This window comes from Pseudopodoces humilis, chromosome 22, assembly GCF_049639895.1.
Source record: "Pseudopodoces humilis isolate 2021_Gansu_Grassland_sample_001 chromosome 22, ASM4963989v1, whole genome shotgun sequence".
Lineage (NCBI taxonomy): Eukaryota > Metazoa > Chordata > Aves > Passeriformes > Paridae > Pseudopodoces > Pseudopodoces humilis.
The window spans coordinates 9,251,913-9,277,668 of record NC_142221.1 but is presented as its reverse complement, the minus strand read 5'-3'; the positions used below and the strand labels follow the sequence as shown (position 1 = coordinate 9,277,668).

General features: G+C 51.3%; 2 protein-coding genes across 7 annotated transcripts in view; both read left to right on the top strand.

The window, feature by feature from the left end:
- The first annotated feature begins 452 nt into the window (after positions 1 to 452).
- On the top strand, positions 453 to 11,373 carry TOR4A (torsin family 4 member A). 5 transcript variants are annotated; one of them, XM_088065920.1, is made up of 4 exons: positions 453 to 676; positions 3,852 to 3,990; positions 4,874 to 4,943; positions 8,495 to 11,373. In XM_088065920.1, exon 4 carries the CDS (start codon positions 8,534 to 8,536, stop codon positions 10,202 to 10,204), a length of 1,671 nt encoding a protein of 556 aa, XP_087922046.1. In that variant the 5' UTR covers positions 453 to 676; positions 3,852 to 3,990; positions 4,874 to 4,943; positions 8,495 to 8,533; the 3' UTR covers positions 10,205 to 11,373. The 5 variants fall into 5 exon arrangements, with proteins under 5 accessions (XP_087922046.1, XP_087922045.1, XP_087922048.1 ...); XM_088065919.1 differs by having other exon boundaries at positions 3,852 to 4,024; XM_088065922.1 differs by lacking the exon at positions 4,874 to 4,943 and having other exon boundaries at positions 3,852 to 4,024.
- An 8,462-nt stretch (positions 11,374 to 19,835) lies between these two features.
- Positions 19,836 to 25,756, top strand: part of LOC102113635 (discoidin domain-containing receptor 2-like) — a 45,939-nt gene continuing 40,018 nt past the window's right edge. Inside the window, exon 1 of one of the 2 annotated variants that reach the window (XM_088065797.1) lies at positions 19,836 to 19,889. The gene's annotated coding sequence lies outside the window, so the exon portion shown is untranslated. The remainder of the gene's footprint in view (positions 19,890 to 25,756) is intronic. The other variant, XM_088065799.1, reaches the window with a different exon arrangement.

Here is a 25,756-nt window from a genome sequence, read left to right as displayed (position 1 = left end):
GTCCTGGGGAGCTCCAGGGCTGTTGGCAGCACAGGAGGAAATTGGGTGGGATAATCCCAGAGCTCCTGGTTAAACACTGTCCCCCAGCCAGCTCTGGAGCAGTTTCAGGATTGTATCACATCCCTGCTCCATGGTGTTCAGTTCTGCTTTCCACATGGGTTTTGCTCATCAGGAGGAATATGCTGGGAAAATCTGGCTTTTACTAAAAATATGTTTTCTGTGAAGCAACCAATGGGTTTCCACAGCCCAAGGAGTTGTTCTCCTCCTCTGCTGAGTCTTCAGTCCCAGCCTGTGAGTTTGGAATTGAGACTAAACAGAGCCACAGGTGAGCCATGGGAGCAGCTGTGAGTGTGGCCTTCCACCCAGGTGTGTGAGACACCTGTGGAACATGGAAATCACCCCCTATTTAACACTGAACCTTGCTTTTCAGTGCCTAAAGCCCACAGATCCCTGTGGCATCCCTCCAGCAGCTGCAGGGTGCAGCAGTTCTCTCCCCTTTGGGTACTTTGGTGCTTTCCTGTGTGGATAAAGCACGATTTCTTGATCCCCTGGGGCACTTTGCTCCAGGATGGCAGGGGTGTGGTACTGGGAACCTGGTGCATCCTGTTACAAAGGTTCCCTGTATTGAAGAGAGTCTGGTGATAACTGGATAAACCCCAGCCTGTGATTGCTTCAGGTAAAGCAAAAAAACCCTCAAAGGGCAGCAAATCCACGATGGCAACAGCAGGGAAAGGATGGACATCCATGCCTGAGTGCCCAAGAGACCTTTCCCTTTCTTCATTTCCTCTCCACTTTTTTCTTTGTTATATTTCCTTTTTTTCATGAAAGAACATTGAGCACATGGAATGAAGTGGAAGGGCTGGGGGTCAGTGGGGTCAATGCCTGCCGGCCCAGGGTGTGCCAGCCCCATCCCTGAGTGTCCCAGGGAGTGTCTGGTTGTGCTGTGGCTGTGACAGGACAGAAAAAGGCTCCTTTTGATGTGGGGAGATGAAAGCAGCTGCCAGTTTGGAGCAGAGCTGGCAGCAGGGCTGTCCCCACTCACCACAGAGCCACTGCTGGGACAGCCCAGGGTGACTCAGGGCCGTGGCTGCCTCTGCTTTGCTTATGGATGCAAGAATATCGATTTATTTACGTGTTGTGCAGGTGGATTCATTGCTCTGTGGTGTTTCCTCACCCCCAGTGCAGGGCCTGTGGGGCAGTGAGTGTGTCCTGTCCCCCATCCCAGCAGCATTCCCACACTCTGGGCACTCCCAGCCCTCCCCAAAGCCGTGGCTGTGCCTTGGAAGGGCAGGGGATGAGCATCATTCCCATCCTGACTCTTCCCACCTCCCTCACGCTGCCCAAGGGCTGGACCTGAGGGGTGTGAGGAGTTTGTCCATCCTGAGCTGGAGGATGAGCGATGCCACCACTGAGAGGACCTGGAGTCACCTCTCTGCCCGTGGGAGGTCCTGGTGTGGCAGAGCCAGAGCCACCAGCTGAGCTGTGGTGTGGCTGTTTCAAAGTGTTACAACTGGAAAAATTCTGGTTTAATGACTGCTTCAGCCTTCATGGAATATAGAAGTCTTAAAGTTAATCGAAACAAGCTAGAAATGTGATTTTTTTTTTTTTTTGGTGAACAGAGGAAGCTGGGGGAAGAAAAGGCTTTGTACTGCTCCCTCTGCCACTTGCTGTGCTGTGCTTCAGGCTGGAGCTGTGTCTGCTGGCCAGGGCAGTCCCTGTCCCAGGGCTTTGCAAATCATTCCCACTCCAGAAGAAAAGAAGAAAAACGTATTTATAGCTCAGAAATGCACATAAAACTCTAGAACCATAGACTCACAGAATGGCCTGGGTTGGAAAGAACCCTAAAGCTCATCTCCTTCCACCCTTCATGGGTCAGGACACCTTCCTCGAGCCCAGGCTGCTCCAAGCCCTGTCCAGCCTGGCCTTGGACACCTTTTTTACTCCTTGGATGCTTGGGAATGGCTCCAGTTCTTTGGGGGTGTTTTGCAGAGCCCTTGGTGATGATACAGACCTTGGGAAGGTGTTACAGTGATTTTCTCCAACACAAGGTGATATCCATGGCTCTGGGGGATGCTGGTGGTGGGACTGGAGTGCTGTCTGATACTTCCCATATTATTTCCCAAATTTTCCATTTTTTTTCCTAGATGTGCTCCTTCTGTTTTCCAAAGCAGAGTGAGCTGGTGCCTGCCCTCTCCCCCTGCCTGGTGCTGGGCCTGGATGGTGCCTCACAGCACAGCCAAGACCTTCCCTTTGGCAGATGAGGGGCTGAACCTGCCCAACCCATTTTTCTTAGCTTTTACCTCTTTTTCACCGTTTTAGTGAGGTACAGATGGAGCTCACCTGGAGGAGAAAGAAGCAGCAGATTCAACCCAGGTTTTAGGAGTGGTCATCTGACCCAGCACCCCTTGAAAACAAGGAATGAGATATAAAAATCCTGTGACACAGAGCACTCCCCTCATTTACCTTGATCTATTTATAAACTGTTTGGAAGGGTCACGATAACCCAGGCAGGATGCGGGGGACATTCCCCAGCCCAGGGATAAATTGTTTGGGTTATTTAGGATGTGTTAAAGCTGCTCACAGAGCCTGGAAATTCTTGCTAAGAATGAGATTGGGAAGAGTGAGGGGTCTGGCTTGATGGCCCCAGGAATGCATCCAGGGAATTTCCACTGGATTTAGGATTCAGAAGGGCTGATGGTTCAGGGGGAGCCCAGCAGCAATTCAGGGCACATCAACACAAGGTGGGTGATGTAAAAGGGAGGAAATCCACCCCCAGCCCAATCCAGAGCTGATGTGGCTGTGGAGCTGGGGAATCACACTGCAAAAAAGGGTAAATCCATGCTTGGAAAAAAGGCCTTTGGGTCTGGGAATGACCCTCCAAAACTTGAAGGAAAACCCTAAAGCTGTAACATAAATTGGTGCCTCCTGGTGGGTACCAAACCCAAAGTGCCCAAAGCAGTGGGTACCACTCAGAGGCTTGTACCAGAATCTCTGCTCAGGGCACCGTCCCCCCCTCCCTGGCACATTCTCTCCCCTCTCTCCCCATGTGGGAGAGGCTGTGTTTGTGCAGGATTTGCATCCGTGGCCGCAGGAAGGGCTGTGGCACCTCCCATCCCCATCCCGGCCCCGCACCCGTTTCCTCCCCGTGGGGCCCAGCCGGGGGAACACGGGGGGGGGGGGAACAGGGCTGGTGGCCCAAATTTGCTCCCACATGGCCCCCATGCACTGCCCTGAAGCCCCCATGTGCCCCCCATGTACACCTCCCTCACCTGCAGGCATCCTCACCCCAAAAATCCCATTAAAACATTACCTCTCTGCATGTCCCCCCAGTGTGTCTCCTCCCCACAGCTTGTCCCCAACAATTTGGGGTGCTGGAGGTCCCCAAAGCAGGAGTGGGAGTGGCAGCTTCTTGCTTCTCTAATGTTGAATTTTTCAGAGCTTTGGGGTGGGCTCTGTGTTTTGGGGGGTTTTGCATGGTTACCATCACTCTGCTTGGGGGATGCTCCTCCTTCAAAAACCTGAATTAGCCAGAAGAGCATCTCTCTCGGTGGCTGCCCCCAAAACACCTGCCAAGCTCCTGACAATGGGATTTGTGCTTCGGGTCAGCCCTGCCCGGCTTCCCGAGCCCGAGGGCAGCTCCAGCTGTGCCTTCCTGACACAGAAATCCCCACATTTGCAAGGATTTGGTAGGCAAATCCCGCTGGCCACAGCAGAGGCACCTTCCTGGGGAGATTGCTCAGAGAATCCCCTCCCCTGAAGCTGGGGGGAATTGTGTTCATCACATCCAGGGTGGGATCTGCACAGTGATGCACCAAAACCCCTCAAATTCGGGGGGTTCCTCCTTATTTCAGGTCCTGTGCAGGTTCCAGCTGAGGGCTATCAAAAACCAGGAGCTTGAAATACCAGCAAGAGCTCACTTTGTGCTTCTCTGGAGTTACCAGACGGGTTTGTTTTGGAGGAAAAAGCCTCGGCCAGGTTGTGTGAGCGCAGGTGAGAGGTGGGACCGAAGGAAAGAGGAGAGCAGGTGAGGAGGAGCCGCCTGAACTTTTGTGCTGCTGGGCCAGGAAAACCCCGGCAGTTCCTGCTCAGAAAGGATGGAGCCGCTTTCCCCGGGGAGTTTGGGTGCCCACAGCACAACTTGGTCCCAGAAGTGGCCCTGGCTGTCCCCATGTCCCCAAGGGGCTTTGGGAGGGCAGCAGAGCAGGAACAGCCCAGGGTCCAAACAACCACTCCGGACTTGCTGGGTTTTTTCCAGGCTCATTATTTTTTATGGACTCACTCCTTCCCCCTCAGACTGACTCGATTTTCTCCGTGCTCCTCCTGTTGGCCAGGGGAAGCTCCCAAACACCTCCTCAGCCCAAATGAACCCCTCCTGGCAGCTCTGACCTTTAGGGTGCCGGGTTCCCAGTGACTGAGGACTGCCAGCCCCAGGGTGGGGATGTTTTTGTCGGGGGATGAGCTCACCCTGTGTTTGTGCAGGATTTGCAAACACACACGACAGGAAGGAACCGCTGGAGAACAGCAGGAGCTGAAAGAAGAGTGTCAGGGTTAAATTTTTTTGGTGTCTCTCGGCTTTTTTACACGGTGAAGAGAGACCACTGAAGGTGTTTAAATGTAATTCCAAAGCGTAATTTCCTTGTCATGTATCTTAAGTATTGAATAGACAGGGCCCATTTTAAATGCCTCTATATTCTAACTGAACTCAGTGAAATACAATAATTATTACTCTTGGTTCAAAAGCCTACCACTTTTGCAAGATGATGAACTTCTCTGTTTACTGAAGTTTGTGATTCTGGATAAAGCCGAGCTTTTCTTTTGAGGTACTGAAGTAATATTAAAGCAATTTTCACACATAAAACTAAACCACCCTTAGGTTTTCTTGAAGGGAGGGAAGGAGCTGCAGAATTTTAGAACCAGGATCCAGTTAATAAAAAAACCAGAAGGTACGTGAAAAGTTCTAATGCTGCGGGGATTTCTGCAAAGGCTCCCTGGGTACGGGGAGTGTCCGCACGGTGTCGGGGAGGGCTCCGGCCGGGAGGGGGACACGGACCGGCCCCAGCGGCCATCCCAAGGCACGGGGAGAAGGAAGTGCCGCCCAGGGCCACTCCTCCTCACCATTTCCTCTCTCCGGGGCTGCTTTCTGTGCGGATGAGAGCGGCGACACCGGAGCTGCCGGCCCGTCCGAGCCCGGAGGGCGAGGGGACACCGCGGGTAACGGCGCTGGCATCGGCTCCCCCGTCCTGTCCCCATCCCTCGGGGGTCCCCAGGACACCCCCGGCTCCTTCCAGCTCCTTCCAGCTCCTTCCAGCTCCTTCCAGCTCCATCCCCTCCATCCCCTCCATCCCCTCCATCCCCTCCATCCCCTCCATCCCCTCCATCCCCTCCATCCCCGGTCGCTCCTTTCCGCCGCTTTTCCAAGGATGCTCCCGCTGCTTTGGGATGCTTCGGGCTCGTCCCCTCCGCTTGCTGTCCTTCTCCTCTTGCCTTTGGGGCCTGGCAGAACCTTGGCTTGGGCTGCTGGGGTTTGGTGGTGAGCAGGCTGTCGGGGAGGGCTGCTGGCTGTCACCGCTGTCACCCTGGGGATCAAAGCTCAGCTTCTTCCCGAGAGGAGCCGTGCCCGCATCCCGGGCTTCTCCTCCCAGCCCCCGACCCCTTTATCCGCACCTCCCACAGCTTCGTGCCCCCTCCCCGTGGAAATGCTCCCTTTTGGGTGGAGGGTTTGGCTCCAGCTGGGGGTGAGGGGATCAGTATTTAGAATTTCCCAGCTGTTCCCTTTTCCCGGCAGCTTTACCCATCCCGAGAGGTCGGGGTGCAGCCTCCCCAGCCGAGGGTGCTTTTGACCAACCCCACGGTTCTCTGCTGGCCTCTCCTGCCACCAGAGCCCTTTGCTGCCTGCCTGGGGGCTGTCCCCATCCTGCTGCCCTCTCCCAGGCCGCCTCCAGCTGCCCACACAGGCTCCTCTGTTGTGGAAACGCTGTTTCGGGTTTTGCAGCAGGGTGCACGAATGCAAACACTGCAAGAGCTACAGCAGGAAAGCTGGAGGCTTCCCAGGAGTGTTTCCAAGTGCGAGTTTTCCTGTGGTGTCCAGGCTCAGCACAGAACAGCAATCAGCAGTGTTTACATGAGCACTGGGATGCTGAAACCCAAATTCCTGGGTTCTTTTTTCTGTTGTTTTCACCAAATATTAAATTAAGCTGCCAAAATTGCATCATTGCAGGCTGGCACAGCCTCCTGCCGTGCCCTGACCTGACACTGAGTGTGCAGGGGCTGCTCTTAGAAACTTCCAGTCCTCTGTAAATACCAGCAGGTATTAGGGGCTGAGTCATGGCATTAATAGGCTTATTATATTCATGACTGGACAGATTCATTGCTCAGGATGGGGTTTTGTCCTTCCACCCTGCCTTGCTCGGCTCATCTGGAGGGTTGGGCATCCCACACTGGTGGGATGGATGTGCTGGTGGGTTTTGGGAAGGAGGATTTTGAACATCTCCCAGCTGGTGAGCGCTCAGTCCTCACCATTCCCCACGGGTCTTGTGGGAGCTTCAGGCTCTCTGCATGGACAGGGAGCAGGAGAGCAGGCTCTGGGCTGTGAGCAGCCAAATCACTTTGTGTTTCAGCTGCAGCAGCACCTGGCTGTGGCCTGGAAATGTCCATGGGGAGTGCTTGGGGTGTCCTGTGTTTCCCTGCCAGGAGCAGCCTCCCAGGCCTTGAGGGGAGCCTGTGACAAAGACAGAGAGAGGGAATTTTTAGCAGGTCCTGTTATGACAGGGGTGATGGGTTTAAACTGGAAGAGAGTGGCTTTAGAGTAGATATAAGGAAGTTTCTTAGAATGAGGGTGGTGAGGCCCTGGCAGGGGTTGCCAGAGTGGCTGGCCCATCCCTGGAAACATCGCAGGCCAGGTTGGTTGGGGCTTGGAGCAATCTGGGCTAGTGGAGGGTGTCCCTGCCAGTGGCAGGGGTTTGGAACAAGATGCTCTTTGAAGGTTCCATCCAGCCATAATTATTCCACAATTCTGTGATCCTTCTGTTCTCCAAAACTTTTCCTGTAAATTTCCATAACCTCTCCCCTGGCATTTAACCAACCCCCTCTTCACCTGCAAGGGCTTGGGGCTGAGAAAGCTTCACCCTGTGTTTGTGGGGATGTTTGTCAGTGCTTGGAGGTTTTTCTCATCGCTGGCTGAGCTCTGTGGTGTCCCTGGTCTGTGTGAGCTGCAGGGGCTGTTCCCCAGTGGCTCTGGGGACAGCTTTGTCCCTTTGGGGAGCTGCAGGCACTGAGTGAGGGATGCAGGGTGGAGAAGGGGCACAGCTGTGACTGCACTGGGGACAGCCCAGGGCTCCCAGTGCCATCCTTTGGGTGGCATCGCCGCGATGGTGGCATCCAGCCCTCCCTCCTGCTGCCACCTCAGCCCTACCCTGTCAGATCCCGCCTGGCTGGTTTTGCCTCTGCACACCAAACCCTGCACGGGGTCAGGAATCAGGTCAGCAATTAGCACTCGGGGTTAATTGCAGCACAGCAGTGGCAGGTCCGGCGATGCCGGCTCACGGTCCCGAAACCGACCTGCGCAGGGAGTGGGAGCGAAGGTTTGAGTTTGAGAGCAGCCAGGAGGGCTGTGGGGTGAAGCAGGGAGGCAGAAGGAGCATTTCCCAGTGCCTGTGGCTCCCACCCAGCTCCTGGGCTGCCCTGGGGCTCGGTGGGTGACGGAGGCCGCTTTGCACAGGGGAAGTAAAAGCTTGTCCAGAGCGTGACTTTGTGCAGGTTGGTGGCTTCCTGCTGAGCTGGAGCGAGTTAATAACAAACTCCCAGTCCTCCCTGTCCTCTGCAGACTCCTGGTGCTTTTGGCAAGACCCAGTGTGGATTTTTTTTAAGGATAGCTGATGGAAGTGCCTCCCCATCCAGGGGCAGCTCTGGTCTCCCCTCCCTGCCAGGCACATCCATCAGCACAGCCAGGAAAATCCAGCCCGGAGGTGCCACCGCAGCAGGGATGGCAGCGAGTCACTCCCACAGCCCCGGAGGTGTCCGTGGGTGAGCCAGTGACTTCCCACAGGGTGTGTACGTGCCTGTGTGCATGTGCTGGCACAGAGGTGGGGCTCCCTGCCTTCCTTAAATTTAGCAGGTGTAGGGAAAGAGGAGCGGGCAGCCGTGGTTCACAGCGTGGCTCAGTCTGTCCTGCTGTCCTGCTGTCCTCCTTCTCACAGCAGAGCCTCTGCCTTGGCCCCAGCCAGCTCTGACCTTCCCTTCTGCATCTGAAGGCGGTGTTTGGTTTGTGTTACAACATCAACTTGCATGAATTGACACCGAATTTCATCTGTAGTTTTGCATATCTGTCCCATCTTCCAGAAAGTCAGCTTAGGTCTGGAAATCTCAGCCACCTTGGCATTGTTGATTGCTGCAGGTTTCTGCCCATTAGAAAGGGGAATATCTGTCTAATTCCACTGTTATTCATCACTTCCTGATGTTAGGAAGGTTGATTTTGCATCATTCCTTTTATTTTTAGAAAGAAGATGATGTGAATGGGCTGTAAGAACCAGATGAGATGGAGGAAGAGCTGCCCTGCTCTGAGGTGGATGGAAAAAGTGTCCTCAGGGATCTGGGGGTGGAGAGCAATCCCACAGGAGACACGTCTGGAGCACGAGAGGTGCCCTGGGCTGAGAGCAGCACAAAAGAAGAGGCTCCTTGTGACCCAGAAATTGTCACCAGCGAGGGCAGCGTGGAGGGAGAGATGCTGGGCAGCGACAGAGATGGGGAAGGGGAGATTCCCAGCACTGGCAGTGATGGGGAAGAGGAAATTCCTGACGCTGGCAGTGACAGGGAAGGGGAAATTCCCATCACCAACAGCGACGAGGAAGGGAAGATTCCCATCACCGACAGCGATGGGGAAGGGGAAATGCTCTGTGACGCAAAAGAGGCGTCCTGCTCTGAGAGCGACGCAGAGGAAGTACCAGATGCTGTAATCCCCTCTGCTTCCAAGAAAATAACTTCTATTTCCTCCCCCTTACGGGCCATCGTCCGCCTGCGCCGCTGCTACAGGGGGCTGAAGAAAAGCCGTCTGCACCTGGAGCTCCCTCGGGAAAAGTCTGCCGAGTTTGTCCACACCAGGCTGCTTCAGAGGCAGCTGTCCCTGGGCAGAACTTCCCTCTACAGCCCTTCCATGTCCTTCTTTAACCAGTCTGGCTTTGAGAGCTCCCAGTACTTCACCTTTGACACGTCTGTGGAACATTACTCTGTGAAAAAGTGCAGGCGGAAAAAGAGCCGGAGGAAATCCAGGATGGTTCTGTACCCAGATAAAACAAAGAAATACCTCCCAGCAGAGGAGAAGAGCAAGGCAAAGCGCTGCCTCCTCTTGCTCATTGCCATTATCTTCTTCCAGATTCTCAATGCAATAGAGAACCTGGATGATAACCTCCAAAAATACGACCTGGATGGTTTGGAGAAAACCATGCACCGGGAAGTATTTGGGCAGAAAGCTGCTGTGGAAAGTATTGTGGAATTACTGAAAGACTACCTGGCTACCCACATCCACAACAAGCCTCTGGTGATCTCTCTGAATGGCCCAGCAGGGGTTGGGAAGAGCCACGTGGGCTGGGTGCTGGCCAAACATTTTCGCTCTGTCATGGCCAATGACTTTGTGCTCCAGTATTTTGTGATGCATCACTGCCCCAGCGGGGTGGCTCCCCTCTCGTGTGAAATAGATCTGTCTAAGAAGATTTCTGACATGGTTACCAGAGCTGAAATAGAGGAAAAGACCCCGCTGTTTATTCTGGATGAGGTTGAGCTCATGTCCCCCGTCCTGCTGGACACTCTCGGCCGATTCTTTGAACCCAACCAAACCAACGAGTTCCTCAATGCCATCTACATTTTAATAAGCAACCTGGGAGGTGCTGAAATCACAAAGTTTGTTCTCCAGAATGCATCCACTGAGCTCCTGCATCAGCAAAGGGGAGCTGAGGAGCTGCTGAGCATCATCCAGCCGGTCCTGGTCGGTGTCCACCCTCTGTGGAAGGCTGCAGACATCATCCCCTTTGTGCTTCTGGAGAAGTCTCACGTCATAAACTGCTTCCTGGAGCAGATGAGGAGGGAGGGGCTCTATCCCGACCAGAAGCACATTGAAAATTTGGCAAATCAGCTCAGTTACTACACTACAGGGGACAAGCAGTACTCCAGCATGGGCTGCAAGCAGGTTGTGGCCAAAGTCAACCTCCTGTAGGGATTTACTGCAGAGACCAAGCCCTGCTCTCGGGATTTGCGAAGTTCTGTGCTCATGAGGAGTGTGTTACATGCTCAAGGTGTCCTTTCTGAGCCTGCAATGGCTCTGCCCTGGTCCAGGCAGAGGGGTGGCAGCCTGGACAACCTGGTCCCTCTTCTCCTCCAGATCACTTTTTCCTGATGTTCTGTGAAAAAGGAAGGGCAAGGAAGCCAGAGCCACCTCCCAATAACTGCAAGATGCTTTGTTCCTGACATTCTCATCTGGGATTCTTGTCATTAAGGAGTTTTGAGGAGGCATCAAAAGCTGCAGGGTATAAATAGGATGGAACAATCCCTGGGTCACTGCCCCTGCAGAATTTGTCACCTTGTGTGTCTCACTGTCCCCTGGCTCACAGCTCTTTGCTTCTTCTTGGTCCTGGCAGGGCTGGACCCCTGGCACTGGGACAGCTTGTGGCTTCTGTCCCCCCAAAATGTGCAGGCACCCAGAGCCCTGCCTTCCTCAGTTCCTACGTGACCACATCCTCTGGAGATGTTTTTGGACCTGCTCCTGAGCTGTTGCTCCTCTGAGCTCATCCCTGAGCTCACCTTTGGCACCTGCAGTGAGATTTCTGCCCTGCAGGTGTGTTTGGGCTCGCCTCAAAGACTGCTGAGCTGTGCCAGATGGTGCAGAAATAACCTCTGGATTGTTCCTCATCCTCAGACCTCTTCTGCTTTTCCCCTCTGGGGACACATCACCATGGTCAGTCTTTATCTAGAAAGCCCAAAGCAGCAATTGGTGGACATTGAGCAGCACACACTGGAAAAGAGTTTGGGTGATGGGGTGGGAATCCTGGGTTTGTTCCCAGTGCTGAGAGGCCAAGAAGAAGCTGTTTGCTGTTGAGCCCCAGGTGAGATGTGGCCTGGGGGCAGCTCAGGAGGAGCACACAGCCATGTTTCAAGCAAAACTGAGCAGGTATTTATGACATTGTTTTCTCAGGTTGTGGTTCTGTACAAGATTTCTGCAGCTTGCTGTGAATTCCCAGACAAGAAACCCCGTGGATGTTTGCACTGGGGGTTTGATTCACCTCTTTCTAATTGTTGGTCTCCAAAGACTCTGTTACATACTCCAGCTCCCAGAGCTATTGTCAGGAATAAACCCAAACTATCCTGAATAAAATAATTGAAAGTACATTTCTTTCATTTGACTGAAATGTGGATTTCCTCTCAGATTTCCCTTCTGGAGCCATGTGGCTGCACTGCCATGCCTGTACTTCCCAGTGACTCGGGTTGGGAGCAAGCCAGAGCTTTGTGGTGCATTTTTTGCAGTGTGGGTGCAGCAGCTCCAGGTGTGCTCCAGGTAAGCCCAAACCCACACAGTGCAGCAGTGCCAAAAGCTGGGTGCTGCACAGCTCCTCCATCCAAGCCACCTCCGAAATTCAAGTGTCCCCAAAAACCGACGTGTGGGACCCGAGTTAAGAGAGCTTAAGCAGTGAGCTTAGCTTACTGCTAAGACATTTGGGATGCCTTTATCCTGGACAAGAAAAGACTCAGGGACCAGGATTCCCTTCCTTTCCATCTGGGAGAGGGGCAGATGTTAGTTCTGATTGTTTCAACAATCTCTTTTGTTTATAAATCCCCACCCACGGGGTGTTTGGTTGGTCCCTGGGTGCCTCCACACCAACCATCGGGAAAGGGAAGGGGAGCTGAGAGACACCCAAGCCCTGCAGGAGACAGGCTTGGGATGGAAACCATAAATTGGAGGAAAGGTCTGAGAGAAGGTGCTGCAGAGGAGGGTGGGAGTGAGCAAACGTTCCAGGTGAAGGGCTGAGAGGAAAACAAGCCCGAGGGCATCACAGCACTCACACACCACAGGAGGGATAACAGCCCGGGGCCCAGAACGCCAAACATCCATTAAAATGTATAAATAGGTGTGTTGCATATGCAGGGCATGAAGTAATGCTGGAGCAGTGTGGAACCATATTTGGGCAGGGAGGGAGACCTCGGGGCTGTGCCCCATGCCAGCATCCTGGGGAGCGCAGGCTGGGAGCGATGGAGCCCGGAGAGGTTTCGGGTGAAGCACCAGAAGAGGTTCCAGATGTGCAAAGCACGGGCAGAAAGGAGACAGCGGTGCTGGGTTGTGCCAGCCCTCCCTGGGCAGGGTGTGGAGCTGGCTGGGAGAGTCAGGTTCATGGAAAGGTTTGGGGAAGATGCTGGAAGTGCAGCAGAGGACTGAGAGAGGAGAGAGGCTGCAGAGCTGCTGAGCCCCGGGACAAAGAGGGTGATTTAGGAGAGCCACAGGGCTCAGGGTTGGAGTCTGAGACACAAAGTGTGTGCCTGGCTCTGAGACCCAGAACACTGAATTTCATAGAACATGAAATCTATGGGCATGTTTGCATGGTGATACATGAGAACAGCTGCTAAAGTTAGATAGAAAAGCCAAAAGTGTGAGTGTGTAGATTAGAGACTTTTCTTAAGTCACTGGGTGAAAAAGTTAGAGTTTAAACTACTTTAAAAAATAGAAATCAAGATGGAGGATTTAGGGTGTTGTCTCTTTTCCTTCTTCTTTCTTCTTCATTTTCTTCTTCTAGAGGTTTTTGGGTAGTAGTAGGTGATTGGATAAAAAATGCCACAATGCACACAGGTCATTAAGGAAAGTAATTTATGTGTCTATTGTTAATTAAATAAAAATAAGTATAAAAATAAAAGAACTGCATAATTCAGGGCCATTTTGTGCCATCAAAGCCAAAGTGTGCAGATTAATGATGTAATAAACTAATCTGGAAACTACTTTACTTCCCCTTGACACTTTCCTCTCATCAATCCAGTTTATTTATATATAATATATAATTATAATATATAATTATAATATATAATTATAATATATAATAATAATATATAATATATGATATATAATAATCTATACATGATACATTATATATTATATGTTACATATTATATATTATATGTTGCATATTATATATTATATATTATATATTATATATTATATATTATATATTATATATTATATACTATGTATTATGTATTATATACTATGTATTATGTATTATATATTATATACTATGTATTATGTATTATATATATACATTTTATATCTCTATAAAATGGGAAAAGACCACCTGGAAAACCTCCCCTGAGGTGAGTGGACATTTTTGTGGCCAGCAGGTGATATGTGAAAGAATGTAAAGCATTAATTGCAGACAAATCCTCTGTTTTCACCTGTACCTTTTCCCCTCTCCTGCTCCTATCAAATGTACCTCCCTGTCCAAATGCTCTCACTCAAACCAGACCCATGTGGTGTCTTTGCTGTTCTCCTGAGGAAAAAGAAAAAGGTAAAAGTAATCCAAAATCCTGCAAAAAGACATTCCCAGAATTTATGGTTTCCATTTAAACTCTCTGAGCCACCCAGCACAATTTTTGTGCAGCAGTTGCAGGTGTGATTGTCTGAAATCAGGGAATCCTGTGCTGCATTCCCACCCAGCCATCCCAAAAAGCTGCCAGGTTTTCCAAAACTGGGGCTGAAGGAGTTTGTGCCCTCTCAGCTGGCAGCACCTGCTGATTTTATCCTGTGCCTTTCCTGACACACCAAACAAACTGCCCAGCTCTTGCTGAGGTGGCTCCATACCCCCCTGTGGGATGAAGGTTCCTGAATCACAGCCTTGCTCTGCCTTCACTGAGGGTCTGCACATCCCTGGCTGCCGTGGGGACCTTGGGAAATCAGTTCTGAGCTTTTCCCTCGATGATAAACCGGTCCTTGGATTGAAGGTTGTTGCTTCTCTCTCCGAGTGAAGCAGTGCCTTGGGTTTGCTCCAGCCTCTGCGATGGAATGAGCATTTCTGCCCCTCCTTGCAGATCCCTGCAGCACACACAGCACAAACAGCTCTGGATTCCTGGATTCCTGGCTGGCTCCAGCTCAGGACACGATGCTGAGCGTTGCAGAACTCTTTGGCCTGACGTGACCTGGTGTCCTCAGCTCTGTCTGTGCCGTGGCCTCCATCACTTCCAGATGCAAAAGCCACTCCTTGGTGCTTCCTTCTGCCAAACATCCAACACTTCCAGCTCTGGCTGCTGCTCCCGATGCAGCCACGGCTCAGTTTCTGTCTTTGGTGGTCAGTGAAATTGCACTGAAGTCTCTGGTGAGGAAGGGTGAATGAAATTCAATTCTTTGGATCCAGCTCAACAGGTATTTTTATTTCTCCTTGCACCTGGTGGGCAGAAGATCTGCTGCTTGCAGGGCTGATTCATCTCCTCACCTGAGGAGGATCCAGTGACCTGCTTAGACAAGCTCCCCTGGGAGTTATAAATGCACCCCTGTGTTACACTGGCGTGGCAATAATGGGTAACAGGGATTGGAAACAGGAGCAGGATTTGTCCCTGCAGGTCCCCTCCCATTCCTGGGGCTCCTTCTGAGGCTGGGTTCATCCTGGCCTCCCTCCAGCAGGGAGTTGGGCAGTGCTGGGGAGATGGATTAGGGGGGTGAGAGGTGGAACTTCACTGGAAACCTCGAGGTGATGAACAGCAGGTGATGCCACTGGTGCCAGAGCTGCAGAAAACCCCTGGGTGCCTGTGAACCACAGCGGGGTGACACAGCTCAGGGGTTGGGAAAAGCTGATCTGATCTGATTCCTCCTTGGACAGGATCCTGATTGAAACAAAGGGAGATGGGTGTAATACCGAATCTTTGGGTTTTCACATCCAGCCAGCAGCCAGGTGTGCACCTGGGGCAGTGCCTGTGGCACTTTCTCCTGGCCTGGAACCCCATGGTCCGGGAGGATGTTACTAATCCCCAGCCTGACTCACTCAGCTGTTGGGGCCAGGGTGGGTCTGAGACACCACAGGGCAAAGCAGCAGCAATCCACATGAGCTGGTTCTTAATTGTGTTCTTCTTTTAAACCTCTGAAAACCATTGTGTGCCTTGGGTGCTGCCTGACAGCATTTCACCAGTGCAGACAGGGCTGTGGTCACTGAGAACAACCTTTGCCACCAGAATTAAGGGATGAGCCATCCCACCCCGCTCCAGATGATCTTTAAGGCCCCTTCCAACCCAAACCATTCTTGAATTTTCTGATTCTATTGTCTGATTGTACAGTAGCCATCCAGAGATGACTGCCCAGGGTCTTTTTACAGAAATCCACCCTTTCATTTCCTCCTGTTTGAGGAGGCCCACGATGACCAGACACACAAAGTTTGCAGCTGAATCTCCAAAGTTCATGTCAAAGACCTGAGAGAGCTGGAGCTCTTTCCAGCAGGTTTGTGGGCACTCAGCCCTTTCAGGCTCTGTTTAGTCATTATCAGGCACAAAGAATTCAAACATGAGAGTTGTTTTTTTCCTTTTCTGGGCATATCTGGGATGGAGCTTGCCAGAGCAAGTGCTGAGGTTGCTCATTTTTCTGGGGCTGAGTGCTGAGATTGCACAGGGTCAGAACAGAAACTGCAGCCTCCCATCCCCACGCCTCCAGCTCAAGGCCAGGGTTCCTGCTGGATGGGATGGGATGACAGGGGACAGCATGGCCATCCCCAGATTGTGTTCTTTACAGCAAATATGTGAATTCCAATGAAGGACACGCTATCAAAAGCACCAAAATGTCTTGAGGCAAAGCCTTGTGGTAGGAAGCGGTAATAAAGGAGAGCAGAACTGGGGAGGAGAAAACTTGGACCAGAAGTGGAGAGGAGAAAACTTGGATTAAAATTGGAGAAAACTTGGAGCTGTCCTTCCAGTGCTGTTAGCAGCGAGTGCCCCTGGGCAGATGGTGGGCAGATAGGGGCTGCTGGGGCACAGACATTCCAGAGTGATTTCTGAGCCAGCTGAGCTCCTCCCATCATCACTTCACTCATCAAAGTGAGTATTTATAGCACAGGTTGGAGCAACGGGAGAAATCAAAGAGGAGCTCCCTAGAAAGATGCATAAATCACTCCAAGAGTTCTGCTCTGGGGCTCTGCATTTTTTGCTTTAATGAGAGTGACCAAAAACTCTGGTGCTATTATTAATATTTCTTAATATTATTTCAGTGATCTGCATTTTTGCATTAAAACAATCCTTGAGGTATTTCCATAGAGTTCTCCCAGCTTTTAGAGCTACGCCTGCAAACTGCTAAGGACATGCTGTCTTACACCAGAGAAAACATTTTCTCCGGCACAGATCTGCTGAAAAACAATTCAGAAAATGTGTCCAGGCCGATGTTTGCTGCCCAAGCTGTCAGGAGACCTCCAACAAAGCGGAGCAGGAAAGCCAGGAAGGTGCTGTACCCAGCCCACGTGAGAAAATACTTGCCACGGCAAGAGAAAGATCCAGTCAAGCGGTGGCTGCTCCTCTGCGCTGGCATCATCCTCATCCAGGTGTTAATTGAGGCTCCTGAGCAGGAGAGACTGGCTGGGGAGAAGCTGCTCTGTGCAGCAGCACCACCAGGAGCCGATGGGCTGGCACAGAACCGCTCCAGAGAACGCTCAGCTATTGCAGGAATCATCTCAGCAGCTCGGGGAGCTCTCGGGAACTGCTCTGATGTGCCACGAGCAGCCCAGAGCTCTCCTCTTCCTCTGCTTCATCCCGGGCACAGCTCTGAGCTCCCTGCCAGGAGCTGCCCTGAGCATCACCAGAGCAGCCCTGGGGCTCCTGTGCCCCTCTGAGGGGACACTGCCACCCTGGATGGTGACACGGGGCTGGCAGAGGACACAAGAGGCGTCGATGAAAGCCCAGCAGCAAGAGCTGGGCAGTTTTTCCTGCTGATTTGTTTGTGACTGTGATTAGAGACTGGTTTCCGCTAGCTGCAACAAAAATCTGCAGGAATTAATTCCCCTCCTGGGCTGGGTTTGTGCTGTGCTGACCTACCTGGCACTTGTGCTGTAATTTAGTGTCAGTTCCCAGCAGCTAAAACAGCTCAGCTCTCAAAGTAACCTGAGAGAAAAGCTCCAGAGCGCCGGTCTCCCGCGGTAACACTGTAAGAATAAACTGCTGAGATCAGATTTTCACAGTGTGTTTTACAATTTAGATTTTAAAATGAAGGTTTTGTGGCCGTCCTGGGGAAATGAAACTGTCCAAGCAGCAAGGACAGTGGGGTGGGAGCCATGGCATGGCCTGGACATCAGCTGAGGCACTGGGAGAGGTCCATCAACCTGTGAGAGATGCTACGGCTCTGGTTGGGGAGATGGGGCAGCAGATGAGCACAGCACTGGGATATCTTCTTGGGAGAACCCTGGGAGGTCCCTGAAACCATGGGACATGCTGAGGAAAAGGTTTGATGGAGGGGTGGGTGAACTAGAAATCACCGGTGGCCCTTCTCACACGGTTCCACCATTTATTTCTGTGCTGAGCAGGGGTTACTGGGCATGAAAGGTGGGATTGCCCCAGCTCCAGGGCACTGCAGGTGCGGGATTTTGGGGAGATTGATGGTGTGGGGGGGCTGCAAGGGCAGCTCAGGCTGGGGCAGCTGATTGTGAAGTTCTGTAAACTTCAGGAGTTACAAATATTGTTGGAAATAGACAGAACTCTTAACAACGGTGTTGGTGTCTCTCAGAGGCGATGGGGGAGATAAGGTGTTTCCCCAAGCACATGAAGAAGCATCACGAGAGGGCAGCAGAGACAGGAGCTGAGCAGGACACACAGCCAGGATGCACAGGGGGACCTGAATGAACCCTGATGCACAGGGGACATGGAAGGATACAGGGGACGAGAGTGCTCAGCCCTGGAACCCATGGATGGCAGTCCTTGTTATAAATGAGTAGCAGCTTTGATTAATAAAACAAGAAATTTATTCTATAATTAAAACACAATCATAAAAAGAAACCATCAGCAAAATCAGTTTGGTGCTGTGCTGGGTGAGCAGTGAGAAGGCTTTCCACAGCACTTCTCCATCATTCTTCACAAAATGTGACTGTCCCAGGGTGCTTTTTATATATTTTCAGGCTTTTTGGGGGTCCTTTGGAATCCACTTCTTGCAGACAAATATTCATGCTGTTTCGGGTGTATATGTTGTAATTTGGTTGGGTTTCTTGGAAATACACTTCTTGCAGACAGATATTTATGAGTGAATATCGTTATAATCTTATCAGACAAATATTTACGTTGGCCTTGCTGCATATCACTATAATCTCCGCAAGGAAGGTTTCCTGGATATATGCCAGGATTCTTGTCAGACAAGATTATAACTTTAGTATGAATTTATTCATGCTATGTATTGAAGCGTAGACTTCAAAGAATTTAAGATATTAGAAAAGCTATAAGGCCTTAATTAAAAATAATTTTTGTTAAATCTAATAAAAAAAACTAATCCTTGTTAAATTTAATAGAGAGGCACTATTAGAATTAGGAGCTAATCATTAACTGATAACTAATTGTCTGTCAACCTCATGTTTGTTCAGCTGAGCTTGTAATGAGAAACGAGGAATCTTGTAAGGAACTTCAAGAACATAAGAGAATTGCAAACCAGAAACCAACTGGAAACACGAAACTGGAACATGGCCAGGGCTTCATTTGTCACTTTGTATTGAAAAGGCAGAAAAGTCAGAATGAGGAAGAGATATATTCCTTCCTCCCTTAATGACCCCTCCCCATAACGAGACCACCGACTCATTTCAAGGAACAAATTGCGCATGCTTAATTGCTTTTTCTTAATTAGCATAGAAAGCAGGGAGGGTTATGAATATGTATTTGTATTCAATATCTCGGTAAATAAAAAGTCTGTAATCACCTATATTTGGGGGCTGTGAATTAGGGGTGACCCTGCACATCGGCCCAGCGCTGCTAATAAACATACACTTATTAAACCTAATCGGTTAAAGAGTCTTTGTCCGTTATGGTTGGATATGATGCTAGATCAAATACTTTTGGTAAATCAGTATCACAGTCCCGGTGGTTCAGCGACACTCGGGGAACACGGAAGGACTCCGGCACACAGGGGAGGACGCTAACACACAGGGACACACGGAGGGACGCTAACACACACACAGGGACACACGGAGGGACGCTAACACACAGGGACACACGGAGGGACGCTAACACACACACACAGGGACACACGGAGGGACGCTAACACACACACACAGGGACACACGGAGGGACGCTAACACACAGGGACACACGGAGGGACGCTAACACACACACAGGGACACACGGACGGACGCTAACACACACACAGGGACACACGGACGGACGCTAACACACACACAGGGACACACGGACGGACGCTAACACACAGGGACACACGGAGGGACGCTAACACACACACACAGGGACACACGGACGGACGCTAACACACACACAGGGACACACGGAGGGACGCTAACACACACACAGGGACACACGGAGGGACGCTAACACACACACAGGGACACACGGAGGGACGCTAACACACAGGGACACACGGACGGACGCTAACACACACACAGGGACACACGGAGGGACGGTAACACACAGGGACACACGGACGGACGCTAACACACAGGGACACACGGAGGGACGCTAACACACACACACAGGGACACACGGAGGGACGCTAACACACAGGCACACCCGCCTATCCCCGGCCCCGGGGCACGCTCGGGTGCCCGCCCCGCTGTCCCGTTACCGTAGCGACTCCTCCCGGCGGCCCCGGCCCGGCGCGGCCGCTTTAAGAGCGCGGGGCCCGCGGCCGCCCCCGCCCGCCCGCCCGCCGGAAGGGGCCGCGATCCGCGCCGCCACCGCCCGGCCTGCCTCAGGTAAGCTCCGGGGCCGCCCCGCCCTGCCCGGCTCCCAGCTCCGGTTCCCAGCCCCGGTTCCCAGCCCGGCTCCCAGCCCCGGTTCCCAGCCCGGCTCCCCGCGGGACGGGGCGGGGGCAGCGCGGCCGCTGCGGTCGGAGCGCGGGGCCGCCCCCGGGGCGCCGCTCGAACCCCGCGGAGCTCCGGCTGTGCTGAGGGTATCGCGGAGCCGGGGCTCGCTGTGTGCCCGGGGGCTCGCTGGGTGTCCCGGAGGGTTCGCTGGGTGCCCGGGGCGGTGTCTCTCTCTCTCTGTCCCCGCGGAGCCCCCGAAGCTCCGGGAGCGCTGCCCGGGAGCGCTCGGGGCAGGGACGTGTCCGGGAGCCCCTCACGGTAAAAGCGAGGGCCGAGGCTTTGTTCGGCCTCCCCGCCCGTCCCGGGGGTGCTGGCGGGGTGCGGGTCCCCCTGCCCCGCTCCAGCCATCCCCGCCGCTGGTTTCGCTTCCCGGGCCAGGTGGGAGCGAAGCCCCGGTGGAGTTTGTTCGGTCAGGTCCCGGGCTCTGGTTCTTCCTCGCAGCTTTGAGAGCTGGGCGCTTGTGCTGCCTCATGGCTCGTTTGCCTGGGGTTGTTCCCATCGTGAGAAAAAGAGATTTCCATTTTTCTTTTCCTTAAGCAGACCTCTGTGTGAAAGCTGATTTTATTGTAGCCTTTGTTGGTTTGTGCCACTGCTTGCTCGTTGGTGTGTTTCCCCATCCTTTTTTTTTGTGTTGGATGCACTGTTCCTTTGGCTGCTCTGCCTTCTAATTACTCTTTAATGGAGAGGTAACCTGGGGAAAAGATAAAATATGAGAATCTGGGACTGTTTTGTGTCAACTTCTCTAACTGAAATGCTGTAAGCCAAAGGGGAAAGAAAAGAAAAAGTGATCCAGTGGAGCTCAGGGTACTTTGCTTTGTTGGAGGCAGAGAGGAAAAACTTATGAGGGAATGACTGAGATTTTGTTTCACTTTACTTCTCCTCTTTTGAGGCTGAAAGATAAACAAGCATTTTGAAATGCTTTGGTTTAAAATGCCGAGCTCTTCATTTTCTCTTCAGCTGACTCCATTAAAAAAAAATCTTTAAAAAAAATGTAGAAGCAGTTCTGCAGTTGTGGAGCCAGCAGCAGTGGTGTGTGTGGGCAGAGAGGCCTTGCTGCTCTTCCATCAGCCGTTCCTGCCTTGTCTCTGTGGACTATAAAATTAGAAAGGCTCCGATGTCCATTCAGTCTGATGTCTGGGTAATGTGGGCTGTGGAAATCAAGAGGAGCTCTCTGTGAATTAGCTGCTGTGCTGCTCGTGGCTTGCTCAGCCTGTGGGTTCTGGCCTCTGGTGTATAATTAGGAAAGTAATTGTATTTTAAGAAGCCTTATATCTATTATCCAGGTGTGTGCTTGTCCCCTGGGCAGGTATCAGGTGGCGTGAGCTTCCTTTTGCTGTGAGTAAAGGATCTCTATCCTTCTGATGGTCACAGGCTGCAGTCTGAGATTTGCAGCATCTTAGAGCCACTGAGTTTGAGTTGGAAAGGATCATTGAAACTCTTCTAGTCCAACCCTCCTGCAGTGAGTAGGAATTTGTTCAACTGTCCCAGGTTGCTCCACGTCCCATCCAACCTGGCCTTGGACAGTTCCAGGGGTGGGGCAGCCACAGCTTCTCTGAGAAACCTCTGCCAGAGCCTCACCACTCTCATTTCACAAAACCCACTTCCTCATATCTAATCTACATCTCCCCTCTTTTAGTTTGGAAGGTTTACCCCTTGTCCCACTTAAAATCTGAAACTTCCAAGAGCGAGATCTGAGGCTCCCTGTGCCTTTCCTCCTCTGGAAATGGCCCAGATCATCATCTCCTCCTCCCCCAGAGCTGTCTCCTTGCCTTTCCTAGGAGTTCTTGTCGTTCCAATTCCAGTCAGTGTCCAGGAAGGTTTTTATTTGTCGCACCTTTCCTGGGTTTGCTTTATGTTCACGCTGAGAAGCCTGGCCACGGAGAGCACAGGTCTGTGGTGAGGGGTGGAGAGCCAAGAACAACTCCTCTGGCTGTAATTGAAAACTGTCAGCTTTGCAGTGAAGGAAGATGTTCAAAGCATGTGGCTTGGGGTAGCTCCTTGGGTAACATGGAGTGGAGAACTGGATCTTCAGTTCTAAAGAGAGTCAAAATGTCCAAATCCTGAGGAGTTCTGTTGGCTGGAGCCCAAAGGTGAGATGGCAGCAGGACTCTAGACAGCTTTCCTTGTTGCATCTGCTGCTCTGGAGATGTCCTGAAGTGACTTGGAGCAGCTGAAGTATCCAGGTCATGGTGTCTTGGACAACTCTGCTTGTTGCAGGTTTCTTGCACTTCCTTCCCTTCAAGGTGGCTGTTTCCTGGGGAGGTTGGGTGCAGTGGGGTTTGTGCTCTGGAGGGACCCGCCGCGGGTTTTTGGGTGAGGAGCAGCCGCGGGTTTTTGGGTGAGGAGCAGCCGCGGGTTTTTGGGTGACAGACCCATGAGGAGAGCAGTGTGCCCACCCAAGTGTCAGGTGCATTGGGAAAGTCTTGGCTAGGCTGAGGCAGCACGGGGCAGGTGGGGGCATGTGAGAAGCCTTGGGCATCCAGGAGGAGATTGGAATTTGGGAGAGAGGCAGTTCTAGCAAGAAGCAAACGCTCACTGGAGCAGTAAAGAGCACAGAACAGCTGCTTCTGCCCAGCCTGGGTGAACTTTGGGCAGTTCCTTGATGAGCTTGTGGGTAAAATTCACTGTTTCATTCCCCAGCATGCTGCCATCCTCCTGGGCTGATGTATCTGCTGGTGTTTGCCAGACGTGGCCTAAACTGCTCTTAAACTGCAGCTGTTTTTGCAGGTTCCCAGTTACTGCACAGTTGTTCTTGCTGTGTTTATTTTAGTGGTTATAAACTGATTTTTAAAAAGGACTTGGAACTTGAGCTGGAAAGTCTCCTTTTTCTTCTTTCATGATTTGGTTGAGAAGCTGCACCAGAGGAGCCAGCAGCTGAGCCCTTCAGTATTACCCCCCTCCCTTTATACTTTGAATTTTCTGAGCTGTGATTTTCCAGGAATTTGGGGGGCAGTTGTCCTGTACCTTGATGTTAGTAGTGGACATCAGTTTGGGGGTGGGGGTGAGGGAGGTGTCTGCTCTTAATCTGGTAAAATCAGGAATTTGGCTGGGGAGTAAAAAGCTTGAAGGAGATTTTTCCTCATAACATTTTGTTTAGCCTGAATGTTTGCAGTCAGAGCTATGCATTTCTTAAAGACACAGAAAGCATAAAGCTTTTCCAAGGCAGCTATTTCAAGTTGCTGTGAGCTTCAGCAGGTCATTTGGAGCTAGAAGGTGCCACCATTCACCAAAAAAAGTTACTTTCCATGTGTAAAGTAGCTTTTGCAAGGATACAAATCACCCAGTTATTAACTTTTATCTCTGCTCTTAGGATAATAAGTGTGTTGCCTGATCTTTGTTGCTTTCTGTTTGTTTCAGAAGAGTTACTTCTGCGAGTTGAACTGCACATAGGTGCTGGGAGTGGTGAATAATCGCTTCACTTGGAATAATCCACAGCTTCGAGGAGCCAAGGGCTCAGTCCTCCAGATCCCCTTTGTTAGAGACAGGCTGGCTTTTCCCCCCTCCTCCCTCCTGTGTTCTGACCTGAGCATTAAACAGTGATTTCTATGCAAGAATTTTAAGGAAAGTCTTTCAAAGCACTTGAATGTCCAGAGAGGGGGCAGCTGGGGAAGGGTTGCCTGGGAGATGCTGCTGGGAGCAGCTGAGGCAGGGTGTGACAGCATGGAAGGAAGTGAAGAAGGCAGGATGCTGCTCTGATCTTCCCTCCCTCCCTGCTGAGTGCAAGAGGGGTGGTCCTGCTTCTGGGAGCTCAGGGGATGCAAATGTGACTGTGTGTGTGAGAGCACAGGGCCCAGAGCTGCTCGTTCTGCTCACCACACTGCCCTGGAGAGCCAAACTGGGAGCACAACCTGGGAATCAGATGATGAGCTTTGTCCTTCCCTCTGCAGTGCTGCATCCTCAGAGGTTTTCACTGGGGAGAAAAAAGGTGTTGCCATCTGGGCATGTTGTAGCACAGGGAGGATGTAGGGCTCCTGCAGCATCTCCAGAAATTCAGGTAAAATTCTGTTTCATCACATTGAGTAATCTTAGGACAAAGCTGGCGTTCCAGGGATTTTATTGCTAGTTCATTGCTTTCATTCAGAGCTCTCACTGCACTGGTTATTCCTGTCTTCTGGTGCATGTCTTGGGTTCCTGTGAGAATTGTGAGGAAATGCTGAAATACACATCCAGAATTTCAGAGAATATTCTGGTTTACACATACAGATGATCACTGTTGCATGTTTGATGAATTGCCTTTCTGGATGCTGCTCAGCTTGTAGTTCTGAGTTTGTCCTTGCACTCTTTCGGTGCCTGCTTGAGTTGAGTTTTGCTTAAAAATGTGAGTGTTTTCAGGCTGTGGAGAATGCAAATAGGATGCTGCAGTTAGGTGTTGGCAAACTGTCCTGTCTGGAGTTGTGTGGGAGGAGAAATGGTTTCTTGGTTGTGTGACCCCAATGGGGAGAGGAGCAGCTGGGGTTTAACAAAGTGGTTAAAATTATATAGGCCCCCAAATCCTCCAGAGACTTCTCTCCTTTCCTAGAAGCTTCCTTTAACAAGCTGATTTCTCAGGCTGATTGCTTGCAGATGAGATCATGCAGTGTGTTTTGCAGGGAAAGAATCTGAACTTCGACTGGCGAGCCAGAAAGTTTTAACACGCGAGTCACATGCCCGGTGTCCTCATGGCACACACAAAACCCCAGAGACCGTGGCTGGGTGAGCTCAGGGTGGCTTTGTGCTCCAGCAGGAGCTTTCTGAGCACACAGAATACCCAGGGATGCTCTCAAGTGCTGGGGCCTGCTGCTTGGACAGCAATGGGAGATGATGGCAAGGAAGTATTTCATCTTTCCTGAGCTCTGTTTCTCTCTTTAGTGCGTGTGGGGTTGGGATAAGCCCAAGCCAGGGAAGGCTCTCATCTGCCTTAATTCCACAGACGTTTTGCTGCTGGCTTCAGCAAAGGAATTTATGTAGAATTGATGGTGTTTTTTCTCTTAATGCATGAGAACATTCTGAACAGGAGAGATTTGATGGTAATGTTCTGCTGCAGAGGATCCCAGCAATCTCTGGTCTCGCTCTCATAAGGGATGCTGGTTTCCATTTCTCTTCATGGCAACTGGGTTACTCTTCCAAAATAATCACAGCCATTGTTTGAGAGTGTTGAAAATGAAGCAGAGCTGTTCTGAGGTGTTGTTGGGTGGTGTTCCCAGCACAGGGAGCTTTTGTTGCCAGTGGCTTTGAAGTACAACCTCTTCTCACAGGCAAGGTAGGAAGACCCCTTTCTGATGCCAGAGCCTCTTTGTGCCTAAAATCACTTCTTGCCAATCATGAAGGCATTAATTATGCAAAAATGGATTGGGGGTGGGTGGAGTTTTTATTGGCTGTGGAAATAGGAGGCAAAGAGCCACTCAATCCCAATCTCTCTTTAAAAAGTTAACAATGGAGTCAGACTGGGAGGGGAAAGTATCAAATCCCAAACTTTAAATCTATCAGTGTTTTATGCAGCTTGAAGACAGGAATGCATAAGGCAAGATGTGTTAAACCCTCTCACTACCCCACAGTCATGTTAGCCTCCTCTTGGTCAGTCCTGTGAGCTGTCTTTAAAACAAATCACTGAAAGTAGAATTTACAGATCAGCACAGGCTTGGCAGTTTGTTGGATTTTTTTTCCTGTCACCTAAGCATGTTTATTCCATGGGAGTTTGTCAGAAGCTTCATCCAATGTTTAATTTCACACAGGTGAAAAGTCAAGCACGTGAAAATGGAAAACTTCCCATGTAGGTT

Excerpts from the sequence above, each read along its gene's own strand:
- TOR4A (XM_088065921.1), top strand. The coding sequence starts at position 8,534 with ATGGAGGAAGAGCTGCCCTGCTCTGAGGTGGATGGAAAAAGTGTCCTC.